Genomic DNA, 27,366 nt, shown 5'->3' with positions numbered 1-27,366 from the left:
GCTGTTTGAAATAACACAAGCAGACAAAAAGAAAGAAAAAAGAATCAAGGACATGGAAGAAAATCTGAGAGAGATATCAGACAACCTCAAGCGCTCAAATATCCGAGTCATGGGTATTCCAGAAGGGGAGGAAAATGGAGATTCCATTGAAAACATATTCAACAAAATAGTGGCAGAAAACTTCCCAGGTATAGGAAAAATCACAAATCTTCAGATCCAGGAAGCTCAACGATCTCCAAACGTATTCAACCCAAAAAGGCCTTCACCAAGACATGTCATAGTCAAATTGGCAAAACTCAGAGACAAAGAGAGAATCTTAAAAGCTGCAAGAGAGAAGCGTCAAATCACCTATAAGGGAGCCCCAATCAGGTTAACATCAGACTTCTCATCACAAACCCTAAAAGCTAGAAAGGAATGGGATGATATTTTCAAAATACTAAAAGACAAAGATTGCCAGCCAAGAATACTCTACCCTGCAAGGCTATCCTTCCGAAATGAGGGGCAAATAGTATATTTCTCAGACAAACAAAAACTGCGGGAGTTCACTACCACAAGACCACCCTTACAAGAAATCCTCAAGGGAGTACTGGGTTTGGTTCCTGAAAAATAACTACCACTGCCATAAAAACCTAAGAAAAATCTAAACCCGCTAGTACAATAAAAATGGCATTCATGAAGAGAAAACAAGCTAACAAAAACACTATCTACAACCTAAGGAACCAACAAACAAAGAAACCAAACAGTAAATCAGAAAGCAAGGAACAAAGACACCTAAGACAACCAAACAACCAATAAAATGCTAGGAATAAATCAACACCTTTCAATAACAACTCTTAATGTTAAAGGCTTAAATTCCCCAATTAAAAGACACAGACTGGCTGACTGGATCAAAAAGCAGGACCCAACTATATGCTGCCTATAAGAGACCCACCTCACCCATAAAGATTCACACAGACTAAGAGTGAAAGGATGGAAAAAGATTTACCATGCAAACAGAAAAGAAAAACGAGCTGGAGTGGCTATTCTTATATCTGACAAAATAGACTTTAAACTAAAAACCATAAAAAGAGACAATGAGGGACACTACTTAATGATAAAAGGACTGATCCATCAAGAAGACATAACAATCATAAATATGTACGCACCCAATGTTGCAGCAGCCAGATTTATAAAACAAACTCTATTAGACCTAAAGAAGGAAATAGACACTAATACCATAATTGCAGGGGACCTGAACACTCCACTGTCAATATTAGACAGATCATCTAGGCAAAGAATCAGTAGAGAAACACAAGATCTAAACAAGACTCTAGACCAATTGGAATTGGCAGATATCTACAGAACATTCCACCCAACAACCTCAGAATATTCATTCTTCTCATCAGCACATGGATCATTCTCCAAGATAGATCACATATTAGGTCACAAATCAAGTCTCAATAAATTCAAAAAAATTGCAATTATCCCATGTATCTTCTCAGACCACAATGGATTAAAACTAGAAATTAATAACAAACAAAACTCTGGAAACTATACAAACACATGGAAATTAAACAGCATTCTACTTAATGACATATGGGTCCAAGAAGAAATCAAGCAGGAAATCAAAAAGTTTATTGAAACTAATGAAAACAATGATACATCATACCAAAACCTGTGGGATACTGCAAAAGCAGTATTGAGGGGAAAATTTATTGCATTAAATGCTCACTTCAGAAGAATGGAAAGATGGCAAGTGAACAACCTAACACTTCACCTTAAAGAACTAGAAAAACAAGAACAATCCAATCCTAAAGTTAGCAGACGGAAAGAAATCATTAAGATCAGAGCAGAACTGAATGAAATTGAAAACCAAAAAACAATTCAAAAGATCAACGAATCAAAAAGTTGGTTTTTTGAAAAGATAAATAAAATTGACAAACCATTAGCATGGCTAACAAAAAAAAGAAGAGAGAAGACTCAAATAACAAAAATTAGAAATGAAAAAGGCGATATTACAACTGATTCATCTGAAATACAAGGAATCATTCGAGACTACTATAAACAACTGTACACCAACAAATTTGAAAATCTGGAGGAAATGGATAAATTTCTGGACACACACAAGCTCCCAAAACTGAACCGTGAAGACGTAGAAAATTTGAACAGACCAATAACAATAAAGGAGATTGAAGCTGTTATCAGAAGGCTCCCAACAAAGAAAAGCCCAGGACCAGATGGATTCACAGCAGAATTTTACCAAACATTCAAAGAGGAATTGACACCGATTCTTTACAAACTATTCCAAAAGATTGAAACGGACGCAAATCTCCCAAACTCATTCTATGAAGCAAACATCATCCTGATACCAAAACCAGGTAAAGATATAACCAAAAAAGAAAACTACAGGCCGATATCCTTGATGAATATAGATGCAAAAATCCTCACTAAAATACTAGCGAACAGAATACAGCAACACATACGAAAAATTATTCATCACGATCAAGTGGGATTCATCCCAGGGATGCAAGGTTGGTTCAACATACGCAAATCAATAAATGTGATACACCATATTAATAAACTCAAACACAAGGACCATATGATCATCTCTATAGATGCTGAAAAAGCATTTGATAAAGTTCAGCACTCATTCATGACAAAGACCCTCTATAAGTTAGGTATAGAGGGAAAGTATCTCAACATAATTAAAGCCATATATGACAAACCCACTGCCAATATCATCCTGAATGGGGAAAAGCTGAAAGCTTTTCCTTTAAGAACAGGCACTAGACAAGGATGCCCACTCTCACCACTCCTATTCAACATAGTGTTGGAAGTACTAGCCAGAGCAATCAGAGAAGAGAAGGAAATAAAGGGCATTCAGATTGGAAAAGATGAAGTCAAACTGTCCCTGTTTGCAGATGACATGATCCTATATATCGAACAGCCTAAAACCTCTACAAAAAAACTGTTGGAATTGATAAATGATTTCAGCACAGTAGCAGGATACAAAATCAACACACAAAAATCAGTAGCATTTCTTTTCTCCAATAGTGAACAGGCAGAACGAGAAATCAAGAAAGCCTGCCCATTTACAATAGCCACCAAAAAAATAAAATACTTAGGAATTGAGTTAACCAAGGAGGTGAAAAATCTCTATAATGAGAACTACAAACCACTGCTGAGAGAAATTAGAGAGGATACAAGAAGATGGAAAGATATTCCATGCTCTTGGATTGGAAGAATCAACATAGTGAAAATGTCCATACTACCCAAAGTGATATACAAATTCAATGCAATCCCCATCAAAATTCCAAAGACATTTTTCTCAGAAATGGAAAAAACTATTCAGACATTTATATGGAACAATAAAAGACCACGAATAGCCAAAGCAATGCTCAGCAAAAAAAATAAAGCTGGAGGCATAACACTACCTGACTTTAAGCTATACTACAAAGCTATAATAACCAAAACAGTATGGTACTGGCATAAAAACAGACACACTGACCAATGGAATAGAATTGAGAATCCAGAAATCAACCCACACACTTACTGCCATCTGATCTTTGACAAAGGCACCAAGCCTATTCACTGGGGAAGGGACTGCCTCTTCAGCAAGTGGTGTTGGGATAACTGGATATCGATATGCAGGAGAATGAAACTAGATCCATACCTCTCACCGTATACTAAAATCAACTCAAAATGGATTAAGGATTTAAATATACACCCTGAGACAATAAAACTTCTTAAAGAAAACATAGGGGAAACACTTCAGGAAATAGGACTGGGCACAGACTTCATGAATACGACCCCAAAAGCACGGGCAACCAAAGGAAAAATAAACAAATGGGATTATATCAAACTAAAAAGCTTCTGCACAGCAAAAGAAACAATTAAAAGAGTTAAAAGACAACCAACAGAGTGGGAGAAAATATTTGCAAAATATACATCTGACAAAGGATTAATATCCAGAATATATAAGGAACTCAAACAACTTTACAAGAAGAAAACAAGCAACCCAATTAAAAAATGGGCAAAAGAGCTAAGTAGGCATTTCTCTAAGGAAGATATCCAAATGGCCAACAGACATATGAAAAAATGCTCAACATCACTCAGCATCCGGGAAATGCAAATCAAAACCACATTGAGATACCATCTAACCCCAGTTAGGATGGCTAAAATCCAAAAGACTATGAACGATAAATGCTGGCGAGGCTGCGGAGAAAAAGGAACTCTCATACATTGTTGGTGGGACTGCAAAATGGTGCAGCCTCTATGGAAAATGGTATGGAGGTTCCTCAAACAATTGCAGATAGATCTACCATACGACCCAGCCATCCCACTGTTGGGAATATACCCAGAGGAATGGAAATCATCAAGTCGAAGGTATACCTGTTCCCCAATGTTCATCGCAGCACTCTTTACAATAGCCAAGAGTTGGAACCAGCCCAAATGCCCATCATCAGATGAGTGGATACGGAAAATGTGGTACATCTACACAATGGAATACTACTCAGCTATAAAAACGAATGAAATACTGCCTTTTGCAACAACATGGATGGACCTTGAGAGAATTATATTAAGTGAAACAAGTCAGGCACAGAAAGAGAAATACCACATGTTCTCACTTATTGGAGGGAGCTAAACATTAATATATAAATTCACACACACACATACACACACACACACACAAATCGGGGGGGGAGGGAAGAAGATATAACAACCACAATTATTTGAAGTTGATACAACAAGCAAGCAGAAAGGACATTGTTGGGGGGGAGGGGGGGAGGGAGAAGGGAGGGAGGTTTTGGTGATGGGGAGCATTAATCAGCTACAATGTATATCGACAAAATAAAATTAAAAAAAAAAAAAAAAAAGAAACAGTGGCAGATAAATCAGGATTTGAATCCAAATACAGACACGGACCGTCTTAGGAAGAGTTAGCCATAAAAACCAATGCAATCACCTTTCATAAGCCTCAGGTGCGGAACTCCAAAATATTGCAAACCTCATCCATTTGGGCTCCTGGGCAGCCTTCTTAGCTTCCCTAGACTCAATCTGTCCATCTCCAGCGCTCTCTCTCTTTTTCTCTTAAATTTGGATAAAAAATTAACACTACACAAAAAATAACATTGACAAACACCATTATAACCACCTGGAATTAGCCAAGATGAGCCTTTTATTGTATTTCCTTCAAATCCTTTTGTAATGAAAAATAAATGTGACATTACTAGTAAAGACAGGTTCTAAATGGACATCTAGGCCATGTTTTGATATTTCATACCACATATGTGGTGAGTGGCAGTGTTTTGTGGATAAAAATGTCCATAAGTGGTCATTTCTACACCTAAATGGTTATCTTTCAGTCACTTGCTTTTCTCCTCAACAAGACATTTTGGGGATCTACCTATTTTGGTACCTATGGATCCTAGTTCATTCTTTTTCATTGCTAGAGTTATATATTGGATAACCTGACAGGTGTGAGTGTTATTTTGTTGGTTCATTTGTATTGCCCTGATTACTGGCGAGGTTGCATATCATAGTTGTTATCCAGCTTTCCTCTGTGTAGATCGCCTGCTCATGTCTTTTGCCCATTTTTGTCTTGGGTTGTCCTTTTCTTTATGTATTCTGAATACTAATCCTTGTGGTGTCCACTTCATACACCTTTTCTGAGGCTGTGGCTTGTCTTACCTCTTTGTCTCTGTTACTCTCGAGGAATAACTCACTCCAGCCAGCCCTTCCTGCTTCATTGACTGACAGTTTATGATGTGCCAGCCCCACTTTGTGACAGGGCTGCTATCATCCCCAAGTAAGTGTTGAGGTCAGAGAAGTCAAGTAGCCAGCCCAGGTAGTACAGGTAGAAAGAGACAAAACTGTGATTCAAAGCCAGCTCAGCCTTACTGCAGAGCTGAGTATATAAGCCCTTATTGCACTATGAGAAATCATATGAGTAAAGATATAAAGTGTCATCTCAAACTCTTAGAAAGAAACATATGTGATGGTTTTCAACTGTGGCTGCAAATATCTTGTGGAGCTTTAAAAAATACTGGTGCCCCACCCCAGAAATTGTGTTGGTCTGGGGTAAAGCCTGGACATGGGGTTTTCTTTTAAAGCTCTGTGGTGATTCTAATGTGCAGTCAGGGCTGAGAAAGTTTGCCCTATAGTTTGTGGTTTTATTGAGATCTAGAACATTTAGTAAGTCTCAGACAAGAACCTATCTCATTGCACCAGGCTCACATTTGAATGTTGTATAGGGCATCAGGAAAAAGAATTTAGAAAATGCAAAGAAGAGAAAGGGGAAAAAGGAGAATGAAACAAAAATCCCAAGATATTGAGCCCAAGCCCTTCCATTCCATTACGGATTCGAGGCCTCACTGTAAAGGGAGGAGAGAGCTCCTTTCCCCCCATTCTCTGAATCCCAGGGGATGAATCACCTGCATTTCTCTTCAAGCACCACCCACTGCTGTCATGACACCATTCTCAGAATTTGCTAAATGAGGCCATTTCTGGATTCTAAGAATTGAACAGTGAATATCCACAGCTTGGCCCAACAGGTGCACCCTACACCATCCCAGAGTCTCTGAAAATGGCAGCCTCTCTTGGCTCCAGCCATTTACTCACTGGGGGCCCTGGGAATGAGTGGGCAGTTCTGCTGGGGGCAAGTGGAAGGCTGTGCATGGGCAGGAGGCCAGGCTGGAATGGTTGTGCCCCAGAGACCCCAGCAGCTCTGCTGGGAGGACGTGCCAAGCCCCTGCAAAGCTGAGTACAGCCTGGGAAAAGGACCACACAGGCTGGAGGCTGGTATCCAGCTCAGGAAGGAAAGCTGAAAACCTGGGCCTGGCTGCCTCACCTGGCCTGACCAGTGTGAGTTCAGGTGGTTAGAGCCCTCTGGACAGCTGCGAGGGTCACGGGCACCTGCAGAACCCTCGAGGATGAGCTAGGGCACAGGCTGGCTGGGTGCAGTCCCTCCCACAGACTTTCTGTTTCCTCCCAGGTGACAGATAATTTGAGGAAGATATTTACATATGACAGAATATGCCAATTTCCTTAATATTAAAGTGCTCTTTAAAGTAAAAATCTATTTAAAAGAGGTCAAAAATTGGCAAAGAATTTGGACAATTCATAGAGAAACAAGAACAAAGAATCAGTAAACACTGAAAAGACGTTCACCCTCATGTATAACAAAATAAACACAAATCACAATGTAAGGAAGAGCACTTGTGCTATCAATTGGTGAAAGGTTTGACAATACACCATGTTGGTGAGGGTGTGAAACGCTCTCATATTAGAGTGCACCATATGAAATTGCCAATATTTGGCTTTTTTTGGCCTGCAAAATGGCAATTTCACGTAGTTCAATCTACCATGTTGTTTGTTGGAGTGTAAATTGGTACAATGACTACCGAGGGCAACTTGGCAATACAGATCAAAATAAACACATTCTAGAATTTTATTGGACAGATATGTATAATGTAGAAAATATGATAAAAGGATATTAATTGCATGAGTATTTGTAACAGGAGAATTTTGGAAACCACCTGTATGTCCATCGGCCGCTGCAGCAATACATACCGTGTACCTCTCTCAGTGGAATCTATGCAGCTGAATGGAGAATGAAGGAGCTCTTTCTGTACCAGCAGAAAACAATAGTCAATTTATTGTTAGTGAAAAAGGCAAGATGCAGAATAGCATGTATAGCACGCTACCACTTGGGCTTGGACAAAAAGGGTGGGATGGAGCTGAGGTGTGTAAGATAGATATATACATATGTACACACGAAATATTTCCTGGAAAAACCCAAGTTGTCTGTGGGAAGAGACTTGAAGGCAAGGGTAGAAAGATTCACTTTTTATAGGAATACTCTTCTGTATCATTTGAATTTTGTACCATGTACAGGTATTAACTTTTGTGTTAAAGCCCCTTTTCCTCCATGCCACAGGCAGGTTTTAACCTAAATCACAGTAGTCCGGGGTCACAGGGAGTAGTGTCTACTCCCCACCCCTAAGGTGTTAAGAGCTGGGAGCAACACGTGGGAGCAACAATGACCTTTTCAAATAGAACAGAACTTCATTACCTAAGGAAATAAGATGCATTAGAACAGGCCACACAAAATGCCCTGAAAGAGAGAGCTGGTGGTGGGGGCGGGGGGTGGTGGTGGGAAGTTCCAGGCATCACCTGTGGCAATCTTGGCTCCAGTCCCATTAATCATTTCCAAAATGTTACCCCAGAACATATAGAATGTCAGACTAATACCTCAATCTCAAGCCAAATGCATTAAAAATTTCATTACCACAAAGAGACAAGAGCCTGGCCACGACTTTAACAAGGGGAAAGAGACTATAAAACGTCTTCCGGCACAGTGTCACTGCTACAAAAATTATACCTGTGGAGGAAAATATTTTCAGCATGAGAGTCTTTTGTGGAAATGTAGCTTTAGATGAGTAAACAGCATTTCGCCAAACCCCTGGATTCAGCTCCCTTCGACCAAAAAGCTGTGCTAGAGTCTATGTGATTCTTACTATGTAAACCTCCTAAGAAACATGCTCCTCTCCTGTGGGCTCTTAGCAGGCTGAGAGTGAATCGGTCAGGGCAAGCCACAGCTTTACAAAACTGAGGGGTCTCTGGTGTGCCTGCCGCTTTAGGCCCACCAATGAGTTCCCCTAGCTTCCCTATGTAACGTTAGACAAGTTACTTGATTCTCCAAATATAACTTTCCTCATCTTAAAATGGGAGCAGCTGAGAGGGACACATGTTTCCTTCAGACTCTAACATCCCATTATTCTCTGTCAAGGTGTCCTTCTTTCCCTTGATATTTTAAAAACAGTCACATCCTTTCCCAGCTCCTACCAAGTAAGATTCTATTCCCTTAGAAAGGGAAGAGCTTGCCACTGTGAGCCAGGTCCCCACACAGTCTATGTCCCTCAAGCCACAGTCTCCACACAGACCAATTTATATTAACTGCACGCCCACTGACGTTAACTCGGAGATTTCCCCCAGTACCTCCTGGGTGTTTTCCTTTTTGTTTGAGATAAAACAGTCTCATGTTGACCTGTTTCTTGGATCTATGCCTTACAGCTGATGCTTCGCCCTTGCCAAGCTGAATTTTGCCTGAGGAAAATGATGTTTGATATTTCAAAGTAAATCAGATGGACAGATGGAAAGCTGAGATGCATAGTTGGGTAGATGAGTGGATAGACGGGAAGATGGAAGGATGGCTGGATAGTGAGAAAGATGAGGAGAGAGATGTCTGGATGGATGGGTGGATGGGACGGATAAGTGGATGTGGAAGTGGTTAAGTGGATGCACAAAGGATAGAGGAATGGATGGATGGGTAGATGAATGGACGGGAAAATGAATACATAGATGGGTAGGTGGGTGATGGGATGTATGGCCGTATGCATAGATAAATAGATTGATATATAAATATAAATAATCAGACTTAGATGCAATAAAAGATATGCACCAAGTCCCGTTTTCACCACGTTGCCCTGTGATTTGGGAAGCCCTCAGTCTGGGCTGGAGGAGATTTATCATGTGATGGTTCCAGAAGAACTTAACCTTCTGGATTTTTCCAACATTGAGGTCCACATCAATGTCCTACAGATGGCTTTCACCTGGTTTGAGGGATCTTCTGCAAATACACACATAAAATGTCACATCAGCTGGATGTATGAATATGTAAGATGACAGCAGTCTATCGTTTCTAACAATGGCTACTGTTGGTTTTCTGAAAATACCTGGAATGACTTCATCATTCACATCCAGGGGCTGTCCAACACACATGTATTTGTGCAAAACACACCTTTTAAAAATATTGAACTCCAGATTTCTTTTAGTTTATCTCTAGAGAGAAGTGAGTGAGATATTTGGGGTGGCAAAGCTCATAGGATTTTTTTTTTTTTTTACTTACAGGGTTAATAAACCCTATTAGTTTGCTACAGGACCAATTTTGATGCAGTGTCTTTGGTTTAAAGATGCATGTAGTTCAGCAGAGGCCATTTACTAACATCTCATATGTAGCACAGAAAGTTGTCAAAGGAATTTAACTCAACATGAAGATTATTTTGTTGATTAAATATATAAATTTCGTGCAAAAACAAAATCTAACTTTATGGCACAGGTTGTGTATTTGACCCAACACATATTTACCAAGCACCTCATATGTCCAGCAAAAGCCAGGTGCTGAGGCCACCACAGCAAAAGAAGCTGGCCCCAGGCTTTGTGTGTATCTACGTGTGTGGGGATGGAGTGTGTGTTGAAGGGGAGAGAGTTGCTCATATAGATGAGACTTGCCTGAGGAGCATTTGATATTCATAAAATCCATTCAGATGGTTAACATTCCAAAAGGAGTTATTTTAGATAGTGAATACCTATCTAAAATAGGTATTCACATGACTCATTTTAGATAGTGAATTCTCTCTCTCTGCGCCTCACTCTCCTCACATGTAAAATGGGGTGGCTGAACTAGATGCCAAGACTGTCTTCCAGCTCTGACATTCTAGGATTCAATGGCTCTGTATAAAAGACGCCTAGATTTATAAATCAGTTTATACCTAATCTTTCATGAATAGTCTTTTATGGCAAGTATAGTCATTTCACTCTCCTTGAAAATCTCATATCGTTTTGAGTTTCCATTACTTCCATACAAAGCAACTCTGATGTACCCACTCACTTTCTTTTTTCCAGACAGTGTGACCAATACCTTATATCTCCACCCTATCCAAAGAAGTACAATCAATTTAATGAACTCACTTCGTTGAAAAAGTGACCCAATGGAAGTATTATTGTTCCAAGAGCAATGGTTTCCTTGACTCAATGGAGTTGAGACCCAGGAATTCAGATTCCAGGTGGAGCTGAGGGACCCAGAGGGTAGTAAATATTATAGTTCAGCACAGTTATCTACCAACACAGCAAGGTGTGTACCCGCTGGATGAAGGGCAGCCAGTTACTGCGCATGTACACCCTTGATACACACCCCTACACCAAAAAGGCCCTGGGGAGAGGAAGAGGCTTGTGGATCTGACATTTGGATAAATCACCTACTGCTGTCTCTTAGTTTTTGCTTTGTTCATGTACAATGGCCATATTATTCGCAATAGAAAACCAACACAGATAAAAAGTAAAATCCCCCTTCATCGGTGCCCTATCTACCTGGCCTCCTTCCCAGGTTCTTCTCTGAGATAACCAGTTTGGCCTCTAAACTTCATGAAGTCAGGGGTTCTCAGTCAGGAGTGATTTTGTTCCCCTGGGACTATGTGGCAATATTTGGAGATATTTTTGTATGTCACAACTGAGGGGTTGGGGGAGTGGTGGTGCTACTAGAATCTAGTGGGCAAAGGTCAGGGATACTGCTAAACATCCTGCAATGCACAGGACAGGCTCACAACTCCTGCAGGAAGGAATTATCTAGCTGCAAATGTCAACAGTGCTGAGGTTGCGTAACCCTGATCTAGAGCCTTCTCTGAGCATTTACGTATATATAATATATGCACATATACATTATATACATATATATACATATATGCCTATAAGAATATATAGGCTTGTTTCCTTTTCCACAAATAGTATGGGCTGTTATTCTCTATTTTCCCCACTCGTTCCTACCCCCAACAGATTCACGGTCCTTCTCTGACCTGCCTGTGTTCCGGTGCTGCCCCCAGCAGACTGTCACCAGGGGTCCTTGCCAGCTGCCTTGCGGTTGGGTTCAGCCAGTAGGAGGCTTGAGCAGGAGAGCAGAAGGCAGGAGGAGAGCGGCTGAGGCATCTGTTCCCTTGCTCCCTCCTTGCTCTAGTACCAGGTCTCCGGCAGTGACCTTGCAGCGCCACTCTGGGCAGCCCTGCCTGATGTGATCAGCATGACGCCAGCTCTCACTAGGCTCTGCTAACAGGATTTGCTCCCTTTGCACCTCAGCCCTAGAAGCAGTGATAGCTTCCCACAGTCACTAGATTCTGGGTGCCTCAGCCTCCCTTGTTTGTTCCTTTAACCCTGCCCACACCTGTAAAAGTAGTCACTTCAATAGTCATGTGAACCACTTGCAGTGAGTTCTATCTCCTGGGGGACCATGAGTGACACATGGTGCAACAGACTGAATGTTTTTGTCGCCCTCAATTTCATGTGTTGGAATCCTACCCCCGGTGTGATGGTATTAGGAGGCAGGGCCTTTGGGAGGCAATTAGGTCACCAGGGTAGATCCCTCATGAATGGAATTAGTACCCTTATAAAACGGACCCTAGAGAGCTCTCCTGCCCTCTTTCTGCCATGTAGGAGGATATAGCAAGAAGATAGCAATGTGCACCAGGCCTTACCGTACTGGCACCCTGACCTCGGGCTTCCAGCCTCCGGAACTATGAGAAATAAATTTCTGTCATTTATAAGCCACCCAGCCTGACCTGACTAAGACTCCTGGTGTATTGCATGTCATTCTGTCACTTGCCTTTCACTTAATAGGCCTTGGAGGTTTTCTCTCTTCAGTACGTAGAGCCCTATCCTTATTTGTAATGTTTACATGTAGTATTTAATCTATAGTATTTAGTCATTTACCAACTGCTAGACATTTAGGTTTTACCTGCAGTCTTCTGCTATTACAAACAAAGCTAGTGAGCATCTTCAAACACACCTTCTTGTGCATATGTGTGAGTATTTCTTTATGGCATGTTCTGAGGAGTGAAGTGTCTAGGTTAAAGGAATATGCATATACAACTTTACAGATACTGTAAACTCTATCTTTTATGATAAATATTGTGAGGATTACACAAAATACTCTATGTGAAAAGGCTTTTGTAAAGCGCTACATAATTTTTTAAAAGTTAAAACTCTCTTGGAAAATAACTGCTCTTCTCTCCAGCTATTATATGATATTATTTATAGCAAATGGTGATTTTACTATCTTGGTGATTTTACCATCTTGTTCTTTTTGAATGAGAAGCGGGGCAAAATAACAATGCAAAGAGTGTGTGTGTGCACACGTGTGTGTATGTGCGTGTCGGGGGACTGGTATGGTGAATAATCATCACTGTGGTGACTTCTTGACCTACAATGACTTTGTCTCATGTCGCCTGCTTCTTTTGTTAATAGATGCATTCTTCCTGCCACAGAGGTGGGGGGACATGACCCAGCTCGAGCCAGTCATTGTATTTTCCTTTGCTGATCAGAATTATTATTTAAAGGAGTGAACATTAGACCCACGGCAAATGCCATTCTACTCTCCTTACATTAGAACTTAAGCTGTTTGTAGTTGAGTTTCTGTCAGTTGCTACCAAGGATTTTAATTAAAAATGCTGATACACCTTTTAAAATTACTCACAAGAATTTTTAAGTGAGTAAAATGGAAACTTACCAGTAAAGTTACCACTCTCTCCTGTGTTCAGGAAAAAGGTTTGTCCCATAGCACTGGTTTTCCCCTTAAATTGGCCAGCATAGTGCCCCATTTTGGGGCATCCTTCTGTTGGGCAGGGGAAACAGCCTCTCTAGTGGGAAAAAAACATAATTTTTCTGCAAGTGGTAGGCCTTTGGCTCACTCAATTAATCAATCAACTCATCTTCCCATCCTCTATCTATCTATCTATCTATCTTTCTATCTATCTATCATCTATCTATCTATCTATCTATCTATCTATCTATCTATCTATCTATCTATCTATCTATCTATCTATCTATCTATCTATCTATATATCTATTTATGTATCCATCCATCCACCCAGCCATCCTCTTATCTACCCAGACAGCCATCCATCTACCTGTCCATCCCCCATCCATCTTCTTATCTACCATCCATCCTTCCATTCATCCATCCATTCTCACACCCATCCACTGGTCCATGCATGCATGCATCTATCTACCCATGCCCCATGCACCCATCTACCTACCCATGCACCCACACACCCATCTCAGAACTGTGCATAGAACTGTGCTGGGCCGGGCAAAGTACCCAAAGAAGTACCTTGAAAACTTGAGTATAGTCATATCCAGGAAGCAGTAAAATTAAAATATAAAGAGGAATGCAAGACAATGTCTCTAGGAAGAAGCAAATGGGACAGATAAGAAATTATTTCAAAAGAAGAGAGGAAGGGGAGATCTATGACCATTTTTCATGTCACTGTAAATTACTTCTCCAGACTAGTTGATTTCCATTTGGTACTGCCCAAATGGTAGTTTTTAATTGGACCTGGAAGAGGGAGTTTGCTCCCTTCAAATCAGATTAGCACTTTATGCCACGGAGTCATCATCCTCTGTTCTTTGACCTCATACCACATCCAAAGTGCATGGTGTGCAGGACTACTTTGTGATTTGGAAAGCATGAGACAAATGCTGGAGGCCATGTGACTTTCCAGGCCACAATAATAACTAGCAAGCCAAGGTTACTAACTGGGTACTCACAGACCCTGGGGATCAAATGTGATGTACTTAGTTCAATCCAAGAATGTCAAGGTCAAAATTAGTTTTGAAAGGCAAAAAATGGGAGTGGAAACATATTTTTATTTGAGATCAGATATTTTAAAATACTGAACCTTTGAAAGTCCCAGTGTAATAACTCATTCAGGTAAGGATTGTCAACAGAAACTCAAAGCTTTCCCTGGGTTTGTGGTTGGGAAACAATATCATCTAACAGATTACATAGGGGAAATAATACTTTTATAATGGAGAAATCTGGCAGACACCACCTTAACCAAGTAATCAAAATTTATGTTATCAAAGTACAAGGTGCCATCAAATGAATGTCTTTGGTTGTAATACACTGAGAAGAACCTAATATCACCCACTGAATCACAGAGAAATAATCAAATAATTTCAGAGTATGGGATATTCTACCAAATACCTGGTCTGGAATCCTCATAACGCTCAATGTCCTGGAAGACCAAAAAAAAAAAAAAAAAGGAAACTGTTCTAGATTAAAGAAGACTAAAGAGACAAGATAATGTGCAAAGAAGGGAAGGAGAAAAGAAAGGAAAGAGAGGAAAGAAGGACAGACAGCTCTAGAGGACACTGTTTGGATAATTGGAGAAGTTCGAATATGGACTACATATTAGAAAATATTAGTGTATCAAAATGAAATTTCTTGAATGTTGTTCTGTAGGAGAATAGTCTCATTTTTAGGAGATAAATGCCGAAGTATTTATGAGTAAAATGTGATAACGTCCTTTATTTACTTTCACATGATTTAGAAAAAAAGTATACACACACATATACAAAATGTTAACAATTGGTGCATTTAGGTGGCAGGTGTACAGATATTCATTGTGCTCTTCTTCCAACTTCTGTGCAGATTAGAAGTTTTCCTAGATGAAAAGCTGGGGACCCTAGGGAGGGCCCAGCACAGTCAGGTCTGTGCCATCTCCCTTCGGCCCACCCTGTGCCCTGGGGGAGGAAGGTTTTGTAAGGCTCAGAATTTCCATTACCTTCTCTCATTAGATGCAGAATTACATCTTCCTGTTCTGTCGTAAGCCACAGGGACAAAAATACCATCAACAGGGCCACCAATGTCTTTCTTGGGCTCCTGGGGTGACCTACCTCCTGAAACTCATCATAGGAGGTGCAGGGGTAGCCCAGGAAGCAGTCAGGGCTGAGGATGCTGTTTGCACAGTACTTGTAGCTTTGTAGGTGATTGCAAACTGCAAAGTCTCGCGTTCTTGGAAAGCAAAGCCCACGTGAGCTTGAAGGAAGCCTCTCACTTCTGATGTGTGAACCATTCCAACCACGTGAGGAATCCCTTCAACTTTTCACTGGTGGGTGTCAGCACTACTGGGGGCTGTGCTGGGGTAGGTGGGGGGCGAGCACAGAGAGAGAACAGATAGATAGACAGATAGACAGATAGACAGATAGACAGATAGACAGACAGACAGACAGACAGACAGACAGACAGACAGACAGACAGACAGACAGACAGATAGATAGATAGATAGATAGATAGATAGATAGATAGATAGATAGATAGATAGATAGATTGGAACAGAGAGAGGGGAGAGACAGAGAGACAGAAATAGTCAGACAGACAGAAAGAGACAGAGAGAGACAGAAGAGAGATTCAGAGACAGAAAGACACACACAGAGAGGAGAGAGATTCAGAGAAAGACAGAAAGAGAGAGACAAAGGACAGAGAGAGAGTATATATATATATATATAGAGAGAGAGAGAGAGAGAGATAGACAGACTGAGAGAGAGAAGATAGCACTGGCTTTAAAAAAAGCTTTTTTTTTTTTTTTTTTGTCGTTTTTTCGTGACCGGCACTCAGCCAGTGAGTGCACCGGTCAGTCCTATATGGGATCCGAACCCGCGGCGGGAGCGTCGCCGCGCTCCCAGCGCAGCACTCTACCAAGTGCGCCACGGGCTCGGCCCCTAAAAAAAGCTTTTAAAAGATAGCAACAGCTTTTAAAAATAGAGAAAGAATACATATATACATGTATATATATATGAGGTTACTTCAAAGAGTTCATGGAAAGATTCGCATTATCTCTTAATTCTATTTTTCCATGAACTTTTTGAAGTATCCTGTGTATATACATATAGAGAGAGAAACAGAGAAACAGAGAGACAGAGAGAGAAGATGGCAAAAACTTTTAAAGGGGCTCCTACACAGCCCGGCTTGTTGTTGCATGTTGAAGGCAAAGATTGCTTGGTCTTCTGATTTTTCATGAGAAGCAAGAATCTCAACTTTTACCTGAAAATCCTTCTATGCTCAGATGACCGCAGCACATTCCCATTGTTAGTAGTCGCTGCGTAGGCCTGTCCGGTGCTGCCACGGATTGCCAGTATCCTACCCACGCGCGAGGACTCCCGACCACACTGGACAGGCCTTTCCCACGAACTGACCTCTGTGCCCATGGCCTCAGGCTGCCAAATTCCTCCTCTTTGTTACATGGGTCACAAGGCAAAAGCAGTGGAGAGGGAGGTCACTGTGGCCTCCAGCCACTCCTTCACAGCATTCTATCCATGGCCTTCTCCTTTCAACCAAAAAGTCCTCTCATTAGGAAAATGGTTTTTCATTTCTCTGGCTACTTGGTACAAAACTCCCCATGGAGCAATCCCCAGCGACCCTGGACCCATCTGAGGGCCATTCCTGGGGGTCTGCTGGGCTCGATCTACCACCCCTTGAGAAATGAACATTCTCCTTTGTGCCCAGGGTGGGTTTGCTCTCTGCAGCCCCACCGAGCCCACGGCTCAGCGACTTCCAGCCCACACCAGCACTCATCAGCAGACAATGGAGCCTGTTTCGAACTTGATTGTTTCTTTCATCCAAAATTGCCACCCAGGGACACCATAATAGAGGAAAAAGTGGTTTAATTGTTCCCCAGTGCCCAGAGCCTGGGTGACCCGGAGCTTGACACAATAGAAACACACTCCCATGTTCATGGGCTTGTGCACTCTAAATTGCCTCTTTAATTAAACCTGGGCTTGGTCCTATTATGTGTGCCCTGCTCGTCACTTCTGAAAGGGGCAGCTATTACTGTGACTCTAGTGTTCTTTCAGGGAGTGCAGAATGGCCATGTCTTCCCAGGAGTTACCTGGTGTGGAGCTGAGAGGTCAAAAGCTCTGTTTATTTGTTGGTAGATGCTGGCTGTTGCTTTATCGTCTCTGCTCTTTGACATTAAGCACATGGAATATTAAAGTGCCATTCAAGGCCACTCAACTCAGTTTTAACCAAGTGTATTTAGTGCCTGCTTTGGGCTAGGCCCTGAGCAGGGTACTGAGGTGTTTGGGATGCCCAAGACAAAGTCCTCAGTCTCGAGGAACTCCCAGCTCAGAAAAATAAAGACAAAATGATCACAGACCCAAAGCCTCCCCTTTCAGGGAGGAGACTAAAACCTGGTCTCAGGGGAGAGGCAACAGGAATAGCCGAAGGTCAGAACAAGGAGCAGCTAATGTAAACAGTGCTGTGAGGTCACCTAATGCTAAGGGTACAGATCCTTCTCTCTCAGATCAACAGAAACACACACGAGGCTTGCCAGGAGCCAGGCCCCCAGGCCCCCAGGCCTTCCCATGACACATGCACACCTCAAACCCACAGAACGAACCCTACTTTGTCTTCTTGCCAGCTCAGTCCTCTTGCATCCCTAGGACCTGACAACAGCAAACAGCGAGAAAGTCAAAGCCCTTCAAATCTTTGCCTCTGCCCTGCAGTTCTTCAAGGTTCAGGTGCTGCAGGTAGGAAGGGTGGCCAAAGCCAGAGCTGGGTATTTGCTAACATGTAGTCCAGCCCTTGTCCCAGCATCCTGATATCTGGGGGAGACAGCACAGGCTGGGGCATGAGATCAGAGCTCTACAGTCAAAAATTGGGCTTAAATATAGGGTGGCCTTAGACATACTATGTAACTTTTACATCTGTAAAATGGAGCTAATCAGAGTAACTACCTCATAGCATTGTTGTGAAAATGCCTGGCACAGAATAAGCACTCTATAAAGGGTGGCAAGTTCACTATTATGAAGGTCAGATCATACACTCTGCTTTCTCTTCAAATAGAGCAGTTCTTGCCTTACTTCTTACCTTCCCATATTCCATTTATATCAATGACGGTCAATAGGGCATTTTCCCCACATCCAGACATTTGTTTTCTTCCACTTGGAAAGAAATCCAGATGGCCCACCTTTTGGCTAATTCCAAAACCTGAAACATTTAAAGCAAATGTGCGCAGGGAGGTAAGTGGTCCTAAAGTTAGGTCACGGCCACAGCGAGGTGTTCAACTCGCTCCAACCAGAGTGACAGCCTTCTGAGCAAATCTCCTCTCAGCACAGCCACCACTGCCTCTAGCTCTGCAGAAAGTTCTCAGAGATGGGTTCTTGGCAAGACAAGGAGGGAAGAGAGAGCAGAGGAAGAGAGATGAGGGGAAGGTGGGCTCTGAATGAGTGTGCACACATATATTACATATTTCTCCATCTGTCTGTCTGTCTTGAGGAGGCCCTGGACAATGCTAATATGCCCTGATGTCGTTATGCGCTAGTAGACACTTACTAGGACTGGTGCAATTTTTATTATGATATTCATTTTTAAATTCTAATTTCAACATTATGTTGTTATACGGAGACTACATAACCTTTTATTGTTATATTCAGAGCCATAGCATAGTGGCAAAAAGCTTTGGCTTTTGAGGCACACAGATCTGTGGTCAAATTCTGTTTCTACTTACAGACCCTGTGATCTTGGGCAATTACTTAACTTCATTGAACTTCAGTTCCTCAACTATGAAATGGTGACTATGATACCCACTTTTTAGGTTGTTACAAGATTAATGAGCTAATGCATGCAAAATGTTCAGTGCTGCACATGGTAAACATAAGTGACATCATCACCATCATTATCATTAAAAACACCCTTTATTGGCAAGTTTCATGAGCAGTTATGTAAGAAAATATTGCAAAAAAGAACACTGATTTTAGAATAATGAAATAAAGGTATATATTTAGTCTCCAACAAAACAAACTGTAACCAAAGCTTTGACAAAAGAAGAAAAAAAAACAACAACAAGAATTAACTCTGTATTTTGCAAGCACAGGTCAAATATCAACAATAAATACATCTGCCACTTTAGATGTTGGTAGGTTGGGGAGGAATGTAGGATTTGAAGACCGAGTGGCGGCCTTCCATAGACTACAGAAGGGTTTTGGTGCTACCTGGGGCACAGGCTGATGACACTGGCACTGTGCTAGCTAGCTGTTTATTTGTGGCTGGTGTCCATTTCAACTGGTTGGTGTCCAAGCCATTCTTGTAGTTAACCATTCAGAATAGCTCCCCTGCAGAGTGTGTGTGTGTGTGTGTGTGTGTGTGTGTGTGTGTGTGTGTGTGTGTGTGGTGGTGAGGGGGGACACCTGGACCAAATGTCATCAACTGTAGCTCTGGTCACCAGGAGGTGGGATTGAGGAACTCACCTAGGAAAGGGATTATGGGAGCAGAATCCGTGTGAACCACATCCACAAACATGGCATCAGATGGGTCCAGCCAAATCTCCTCGGGTGTGCCCTGGAAGCATGGCTCTGCCAGATCCAGCCCTGAAAGGGAGGAGGTGTACAGGCAGGCTGCATTGTAAGAAAGACCAGGATCTAAACCCCATACCCACAAACTGAGCATGAGGATTCCTGGGCAAAGGGCCCAGCAGCTGTGGTTTGGGGGATTGGGTCTGCAGTTCCTGGACTGCTTGGAAGAGAGAGGCTGAGACAGAAAGACCAGTTAAGGGGTCATTGCCTGTTGAAGAACATCCAGAAATCCCTCCTGCTGGCTCCACGGAGGATCTAGATGGCTCCCTTTCCCCCCGGTCACCTTCCACCCCCTCCCTGTCCCATTTCTCTTTTCCTTTCTCCCGCACATATGACACCTTTTGGCCACGGCACTCAGAGACTGCAAGCTCCCTGCCTGGCCTCACCCAGCTCCGCCCCAGTCCCCGAGCCCCCCACACGTTTTCTCCTTTGTGTCTTCACCACGCTGTTCCCCAGCCTGCTGTGCCCTTCCCCACATTCTTCCCTTACCTAAATCATTCTCCTCCAAGACCCAGCTCAAACACCACGTCCTCATGGAAGGTTTAACCCCTCTCTGTTCTCAGCCTAGTCTGTCCACATTAAAGGATTATTTTGCATTTATTAATTCTGTTTTGAATTTTATTTGCCTACTTAGTTGTCTGCCTCCCGGACTAGACTGTGGGTTTCCTGAAGCAGGGGTTGTGCCCAGATCAGCTTGGGACAGAAGCAGAGGGTAGGGGAGCGTGGTCACGTGACCTAATTCTTGCCCTGGTTCTGCTCCAGGTTCAATGTCTGTCCTCCCTGAGCTTGTTTCCTCCTCCAGAAAGTGGGAATAATGACAACAGCCTACGTTACAGGGGTATTGTGAAAACCCCATGAAAAGATGTCATAAAAAAGACTTCGCAAACTGAAAAGTTCTATGTAAACATGAACTCTGACCCTCTCATCCTTCCCCCAGTGCCTAGCACGGTGCCTGGAGCAAAGGGGACACTCTTTAAATGTTGAATTGAACTGTTTGCCAAGCTACATACTGACTTGGCTGCACAAAATGAATAGGCGTCTATGTCTTGTGTGCATTCATTCTGCTTAGTGATTCATTCATTCATTCGGTATTTACTGAGCACCTCCTACTGGCAGGTCTCAGCCACTTTCATTTTCTGTTTGTGCCTGGCACCGCAAAGACATGCAACAAATATTTGTGAAACGGATGAAATTTTTTCTAATCAGCTCTTTTTTTTTTTTTTTTACTTTGCCATACTGTAGCAAAGTTATGGGTCTAATGTTTTAGTCAATTTTTTCTTTTTTTATAAATGTATTTTTACTTACAGCCATCTATTTTCTAATACACATTAAAACATACGGACAATTATTTTAATATTCAAGTCCGGGCATCCTCTAAACTCAGCTCCAGCAGGGGAGCCCTTCGCCGTGCCACGTGCCCCGTGTCGAGGCTTCCGCCGCCCCCACGACCCCGACCTGTGATCCTGCCCACGCGGCCCCCCAGCCTGCTGCCCGCCTCCGCGGCCGTGTGCGCTCCAGGCTGTGGCCGATGAGGTGCACGTCCTCGGGGCGGGACCCCAGCTCCGTCTGCGGACGGCTGGCGCCTCAGGTGGCCGCCCCTGCCAGCGACCCGGGCTCGGGGACGCCGCCTAGGACAGCTGCAGTGTGCGAGTCCCGCGGGGCGACAGTGCTGACCAGCGGCCACCGCGCCAACTGCAGGTCGCCGGGGCCAGGGGTGAATGCAGCGCGCTGCCTGCTGCCACCCCCACCGCTTCCCGCGTCCCCGGAAGGGGTGGGGCCTGGGAGAGGCTGGGTAGTGGGACCCTGCGCTGGGGTCCTCCAGCATAGACTCTATGAAGGAATCTTCATCCTCAGCCCTCTGCTGAGCTGAGAACTGCTGGGCAGCCCCGACTGCCCTCCGATTCCCAGAACAGCCTGCAAGGAAGGCCTTATTTCAAAAGGGGAAACTGAGGCTCGGAGAGGTTCCTTTGCTGCAGCCCCCACAGCTAGGAAGAGATGGGGCATGGTGTCTTTGGGACAATTGGCATGGGAGGAAGGTCACAGCTTCACCTTAGGAAGGGCCTTCGCGCCTGGGCGACTTGAGTTCCAGCCCCGACCCCCGCGCAGCGGTCGGCAGCCGCCCGTGGTCCGGGCAGCGTTTCACCAACAGCTCTCGTGTTAGGGAAGCGATCTCCGCCCCCACGACGCTGGTGTTGGACCCCTTGGGTGCATCCCGTGCGAGCCGCGCGCCTCCGATCCACACAGACGCAGTTCAGCTCCTCCACTTTGAACATTTTCTGGGGAAGGCAAACGAGAGGGAGAAACCAATTTCTGGACAGCCTCAGAGAAGGGATTCACACCCATCAAGCACTCGTTTGTGCCAGGGCTTTAATAATTCCTTACGCCCTTCATAACTGAATCCTCACTGTAACGCTGTGAACCGGGTATACTTATACCTGCTTAACAGATGTGGAAATTGAGGCCTGGAATGGGAAAGTGACTTGTGTAAGGACTCACAGATGGTTATTGACATAGCCAGGTCAAAAGGTTCACTTACTAGGTTAGGGATGAGCAAACTACTGCCCAGTGAGATAAAATTCAGCTTCTCAGTTGCACTGGCTGCATTTCCAGTACTCAGTAGGCACAAGTGGCTAGTGGCTCCAGATGTGGGGACTTCTGTCATTGCAGAACATTCTACAGTGGCGCTTTGGAGGGTAAAATTTAAGCAGGTTTTTTTTTGGTCATGCAGGGGAATAATATAAACCATCAGAGACAAGTGCCAGGTAGTTTGCTGTAGTCTTCACCTCTGAGGCTTTCTGCCTGGACTCTGGGTCTCTTTGGCCCCAGAAAAGATGGTTGGCTATAAATTGGTGGGTAGGCAGAACTTGACAGTGGATGCCCCTGGGAACCAGGCTTTCTTTCCTCTGTGATGTTAGGAAGGACCCATTCTCCCTGGAGTATTTCCTTTCCTGGTCTTGGGGGGATTGGGGGTGCAGTGTTTGAATCTGCATGTTGAGTGCTGGTTTCAACAGGGAGTGGCAGGTGGGGGGTGGGCCTCTACCTTGCACATGTCCAGCACCCAGCTCTCCCCGCCCTTGTCTGTGAAGCCCTGGGTGATGAAGCGTGTCGTGCAGTCCAGTCGGAAGTTTGAAGCCTCAGTGGTGTCTGGATCAGTGGCAGTGATCAGCTGGTTTAATTAGAAAAGACAACTTGAATGTTGGCCTTTCCGAGCCAGTCCCAGTGAGACTGAGATCACAGGTTCAACTCCCATGAAGTTGGGTCAGACTAGAAGGAGTTCCTGACCTGGGGTTGTGGATAGAATTCAGGAAGTCCAAGGTCATGGACTCCTCTCTGTTTTCATTAACCGATAACCAAAATATAGAATTTCTGTTAATAACAGGAGCAAACAACAGTGGTATTAGCAACACCTATGACTCTGTCCCTAATAGAAATCACAGGTATTTTCATGTCCTATTGTAATTGTTGCAGATATCTCAAAATATCATTTATACTCATTACTATTTTAAATTATAGTAGTTATGAGACAACCCCATGGATCTTGCTATTTAGTGAGATAATAGAGCAGCACATATATTACTATATTGCATATTTATATTTTTTAATGTTCTAAGTGTTTTTCAATATAATTGGTTTCTTTTGTGATCTAATATATTTTATTTTATACATTTAAAAACAGTGTCCTGAGAAGGCACTCTTAGGCTTCTCTAGGTAGCCAAAGAGGTACGTGGCACAGAAAAGCTGAAGAACCCTTGGGCCAGAAGCATTAGCCTGAGTGGAGATTCAGCTCAGTGGAGCTGTGAGAGTTTAGAACAGACTCCTGAATGCCCGCATGCCTGCTCAGGCCCCCTGCCACCAACCCCCTGGACAAGATGCCACAATGATCACAAAATAAAAATAGCACAATGATCATGTCCAAGCAGACTCCAGGCTGGGGGGCACTGAGTAGAGAATTTATCACATAGAGTCCCACCGTGGGTGACCTCAGGGACCTAGAGACAGACACCTGGCTCTTTAAATTGTCAGGGACCGGAGTTGTGAGCTGCTTGAATTCTTAGCAAGGTCTTACTTAAAGTGTGTCCTGCTCACTTCTGACCACCTGGAGCAAGCCTGTCCTGCATTCACCTGGAAGGCCATCTGGGAACTGAAGTTTGCTCCGAGGGACCTCATCTTTCTTTGTGATTCAATGTCCCCTCTCCCCTACCTGCCTTCTATCTTCTCAGGAATGATTTACATCCCCTCACCTCCCACCCCCAAGGGGCTTCTCTTCCTCCTCTGCCCAGTGTAGAAATGAGACAGACTTCCCTGGGGAATACACCAGGCCTGGGTTTCTCCATAGATGCTGCTCGTACTCCCTTACTCCTGAGGGGGAGGTGCCTGTGCTGGGGTGGCCCCTGGAGCTCTATGCACCGGTGTGTGTGAATATGTAAGTTTCTGGGTTAGGCATCCATAGATTTCATCAGGTACTCAGGGGTTTATGATGCTAAGAGCTAAGATGGCTCTAGGTCTAACATTGATGATGGAGCATCACCTGGAAGGTTCCAAGGCAGTCAATTATGTCTTAGACACCCATATGAAGGCTCCCATGTGAGGGCCCAAATATATCCACGACGCAGGCATCGCATGCCCACTCTTACTTCGTAGTTGTTCAGATTTTCTTTTGTATACAGAAGAAAGCAGGTGTCAATGCCCTTGGGGGACCAAGGCAACAACTTTAAAGGTCTCTGAAGGATTCCTGCCCATGGTTTTTCATCAGAAAAGCAGCCAAGATGTCCGTAGCAGATTTCTCTCCCTGGGGCAGGAAGAGTCACAGACAAGACACTTGTAAGGTTTTGGAAAAGAGTAATATCATATCTGCATAGGAAGACTCTTTGGGAAGGAGCCTGGGTCTGGCCAAGGCCAATGCTGGTCTTTGTCTTTGCCATCAGTGTGCTCCAAACTTCTGTGGCGGTAAGGGCATCTGGCGGCTGGGGGTGAATATGGCATTTTGCATATACACATTCCCAGGCCCCTGCCTCAGAAATTCTGATTCACAGGGTCTGGGGTGGGGCCTTGGAAACAGCGTGTTTCATAAATTGGGGAATCACTGATCTGTAACCTGTTGCCTTAAAACCGCCTCTTCCAGTCCCAGCTGGCCCCTTATATATACTCATCAAATATCAAGTATTTATCAAGTGCCTACAAACTCTGTAGCACAGAGATGCTACCTGATACATCTTGATATCTCCATTACATGCCCACAGGCAGTGCACACAGTAGGCATTTGCATGGCTTCATGGTGTCCCTTTGCACACATTTTTTTTCCAAATTATTCTCTGCCATTTCAGATTTTCCCTGATGCTCTTTGAAAGGGTAAGTTTTTAAAAAATAGTAATAATTTATTTGTGCATCCTACTGGGTGTAGTAGGAGCTCAATACATGCAATTCATGACTGAAATAACCATGTCTAAGTCTGGGAGTCCTTTCTGTGTCTATGACATAAACATTACCATAGGAAATGGCCACTAGAGGTGACATGATTCAAATCCCGAGGATTATAAAGGGTCTTCTGTTAGACTTCCTCAGCTCCTAAACTGATGGTGCCAAATGTTGGCCAATCATTCAAAAACAAGTAATAGTTCATACTTGTTGTTTACTATGTGCTAGATACCGTGCTAGTGCTTTATTGATATCATCTCATTTAAGTCTCAAAATATGAGTAAGGAATTAGTATTACCTCCACTTTACAGCTGAGGAAACCAAGATACAGAGAGACAAAGGAAGCTGCCTGAGACCACAGCTAGCGGTGGAGTCAGGATTTGAACCCAAGAAGTTTGATTGGGAATCAAATTAGGAATGCAGGGGCCACAAAGACAGATCAGATGCAAACCCTGGCCCGAAAGAGAGGAAATCTAATATGGAAGAAATAGTGATGGAGTTGAATTCGTCCCAGGCAGAGGGAACAGTCTGAACAAAGGCTTGAAGGGAGACTGCAGGAGGTGGAAGCAACATCTGCCCAGGGAGGAGGTGGCTGGGTCCTGATGGTAAACGAAGGGGCCTGAATGCCTAGTTACAGCATGTGGGCTCCCTTAGGTGGACAGCAGGGAAGTGCTGGAGGGTGCTGAGCTGGTGAGGGCGAGGGGCGGTGGTGCTGTGCTTCCTGAAGGTGCTTTGGGGAGCTGAGTGCAGGTAGCTCAGAAGCCTGGGAGAGACGGGGGGCAGGGAAGTGGGTGTTGGGGTGGGGGTGGGGTGGGGTGGGGCAGGGGTGGTGGGCCTGGAGAGGAGAGGGCCCACTCTGGTCCAGGGCATTCCAATCTAGTGGGTTAGGATAACGGGAGAAACTCAGCAGAAGTGGGATGGGGGAAGGGGGTGGTGTCTTAAGCTTGGTTTGGACCATGAGTTTGAGGTGTGGACCGAAGGGGCTTCCTGGAACTTGGGAGGGTCAGAGGCTGGGCAAGAGGGAAGCCCCGAGGAGGAAGAAAGAGATGAGGAGAGCATCTGGAATGACTTTTGGGGACAGCCCACGACTGGGGCAGGATGAGGGGGCAGATGGACCCTCCCTGGCTCTGCTGCAGGAGCTGGGTCTTGCTTGATGGCCAGAATGGGAGGGAAGAACAGGGGTGGGCTGGGGTGCCCAGGAGACAAGAGGATAGAGTCATGATGCAGAAGACAGCCCCTGCAGGGACCAGAGGAGACTGCATCTGCTTCAGCAGGGTTTGGGGGGCCAAGCCAGGCAGTGAGGGGCTCTGATGGGAGAGGAGGTGGGGCAGCCCAGGCGCCTAGGCAGAGGGGGAAAGAGGCTCTGTGGGTGACTGTGCCTGTGAGGAGGTGGGGGAAGAGAAGTACGCAGGATGGGGGCTCGGGGGCTTTTGGGGCCAGGGGAGGTGATTTTTGTTTTAGCACAAGTAGAACTTGGGTATCTGTATCTCCTCTGGACAGAGCCAGACAGGAGGAACAAATTGGAGAGACAGAGACGCTAACCACGAGAGGATGAATAAGTGGATCCATGGCAGGAGGGTGGGCTTGCCTGGCAGGACTGGGCATTCTTGAGGGGACACATCCATGTGGCTTTAGTCTGCAGGTAGGGACAGAAGATGTTTAGGGCTTCCACCCGCCCCAGCTGCCTGCCTCCCAGGCCCTAGAGCCTCTGCAGGAAGTAGGGATGGAGCACGAGGATTACCCGAGATCACCTCTGTCGAGCGCGTTGCCCTGCGTTTGCCTCAGAGTTCACACTTCTGGAATGGCAGTGATTTTTTTTTTTTTTTGAAGAAATGATAATGCCCTTACTAATAATTATAAAATTATTATTATGCTTCTAGCTGTCTTGCCGAAGTCCAGCCCAGGCATGTCACTCCCCAAAGGTGGGGTGATGGTGATGGCACCCTCACCTCTGATTGTGGCCAGCAGGGGAAGGCCGAAGGTCTGAAATAGAGCTCCCCACACCCTCAT

The 27,366-nt window shown here is 44.2% G+C and overlaps 1 protein-coding gene across 1 annotated transcript; it reads right to left on the bottom strand.

The window, feature by feature from the left end:
* Window positions 1-8,298: 8,298 nt before the first annotated feature.
* On the bottom strand, window positions 8,299-27,366 carry LOC134381804 (pancreatic lipase-related protein 2-like). The gene is given in 15 exon segments (XM_063101609.1): window positions 8,299-8,362; window positions 9,443-9,608; window positions 10,582-10,695; window positions 13,316-13,445; window positions 15,400-15,405; window positions 15,487-15,604; window positions 18,451-18,577; window positions 19,837-19,956; window positions 21,397-21,459; window positions 21,462-21,507; window positions 22,085-22,136; window positions 22,138-22,217; window positions 22,982-23,107; window positions 24,576-24,730; window positions 27,306-27,366. Coding segments are annotated over 15 exon segments (1,428 nt in total).

This window comes from Cynocephalus volans, chromosome 7, assembly GCF_027409185.1.
Source record: "Cynocephalus volans isolate mCynVol1 chromosome 7, mCynVol1.pri, whole genome shotgun sequence".
In the NCBI taxonomy this organism is placed as follows: domain Eukaryota; kingdom Metazoa; phylum Chordata; class Mammalia; order Dermoptera; family Cynocephalidae; genus Cynocephalus; species Cynocephalus volans.
The sequence above is the reverse complement of the archived record's forward strand: the minus strand, read 5'-3'. Positions and strand labels throughout refer to the sequence as shown.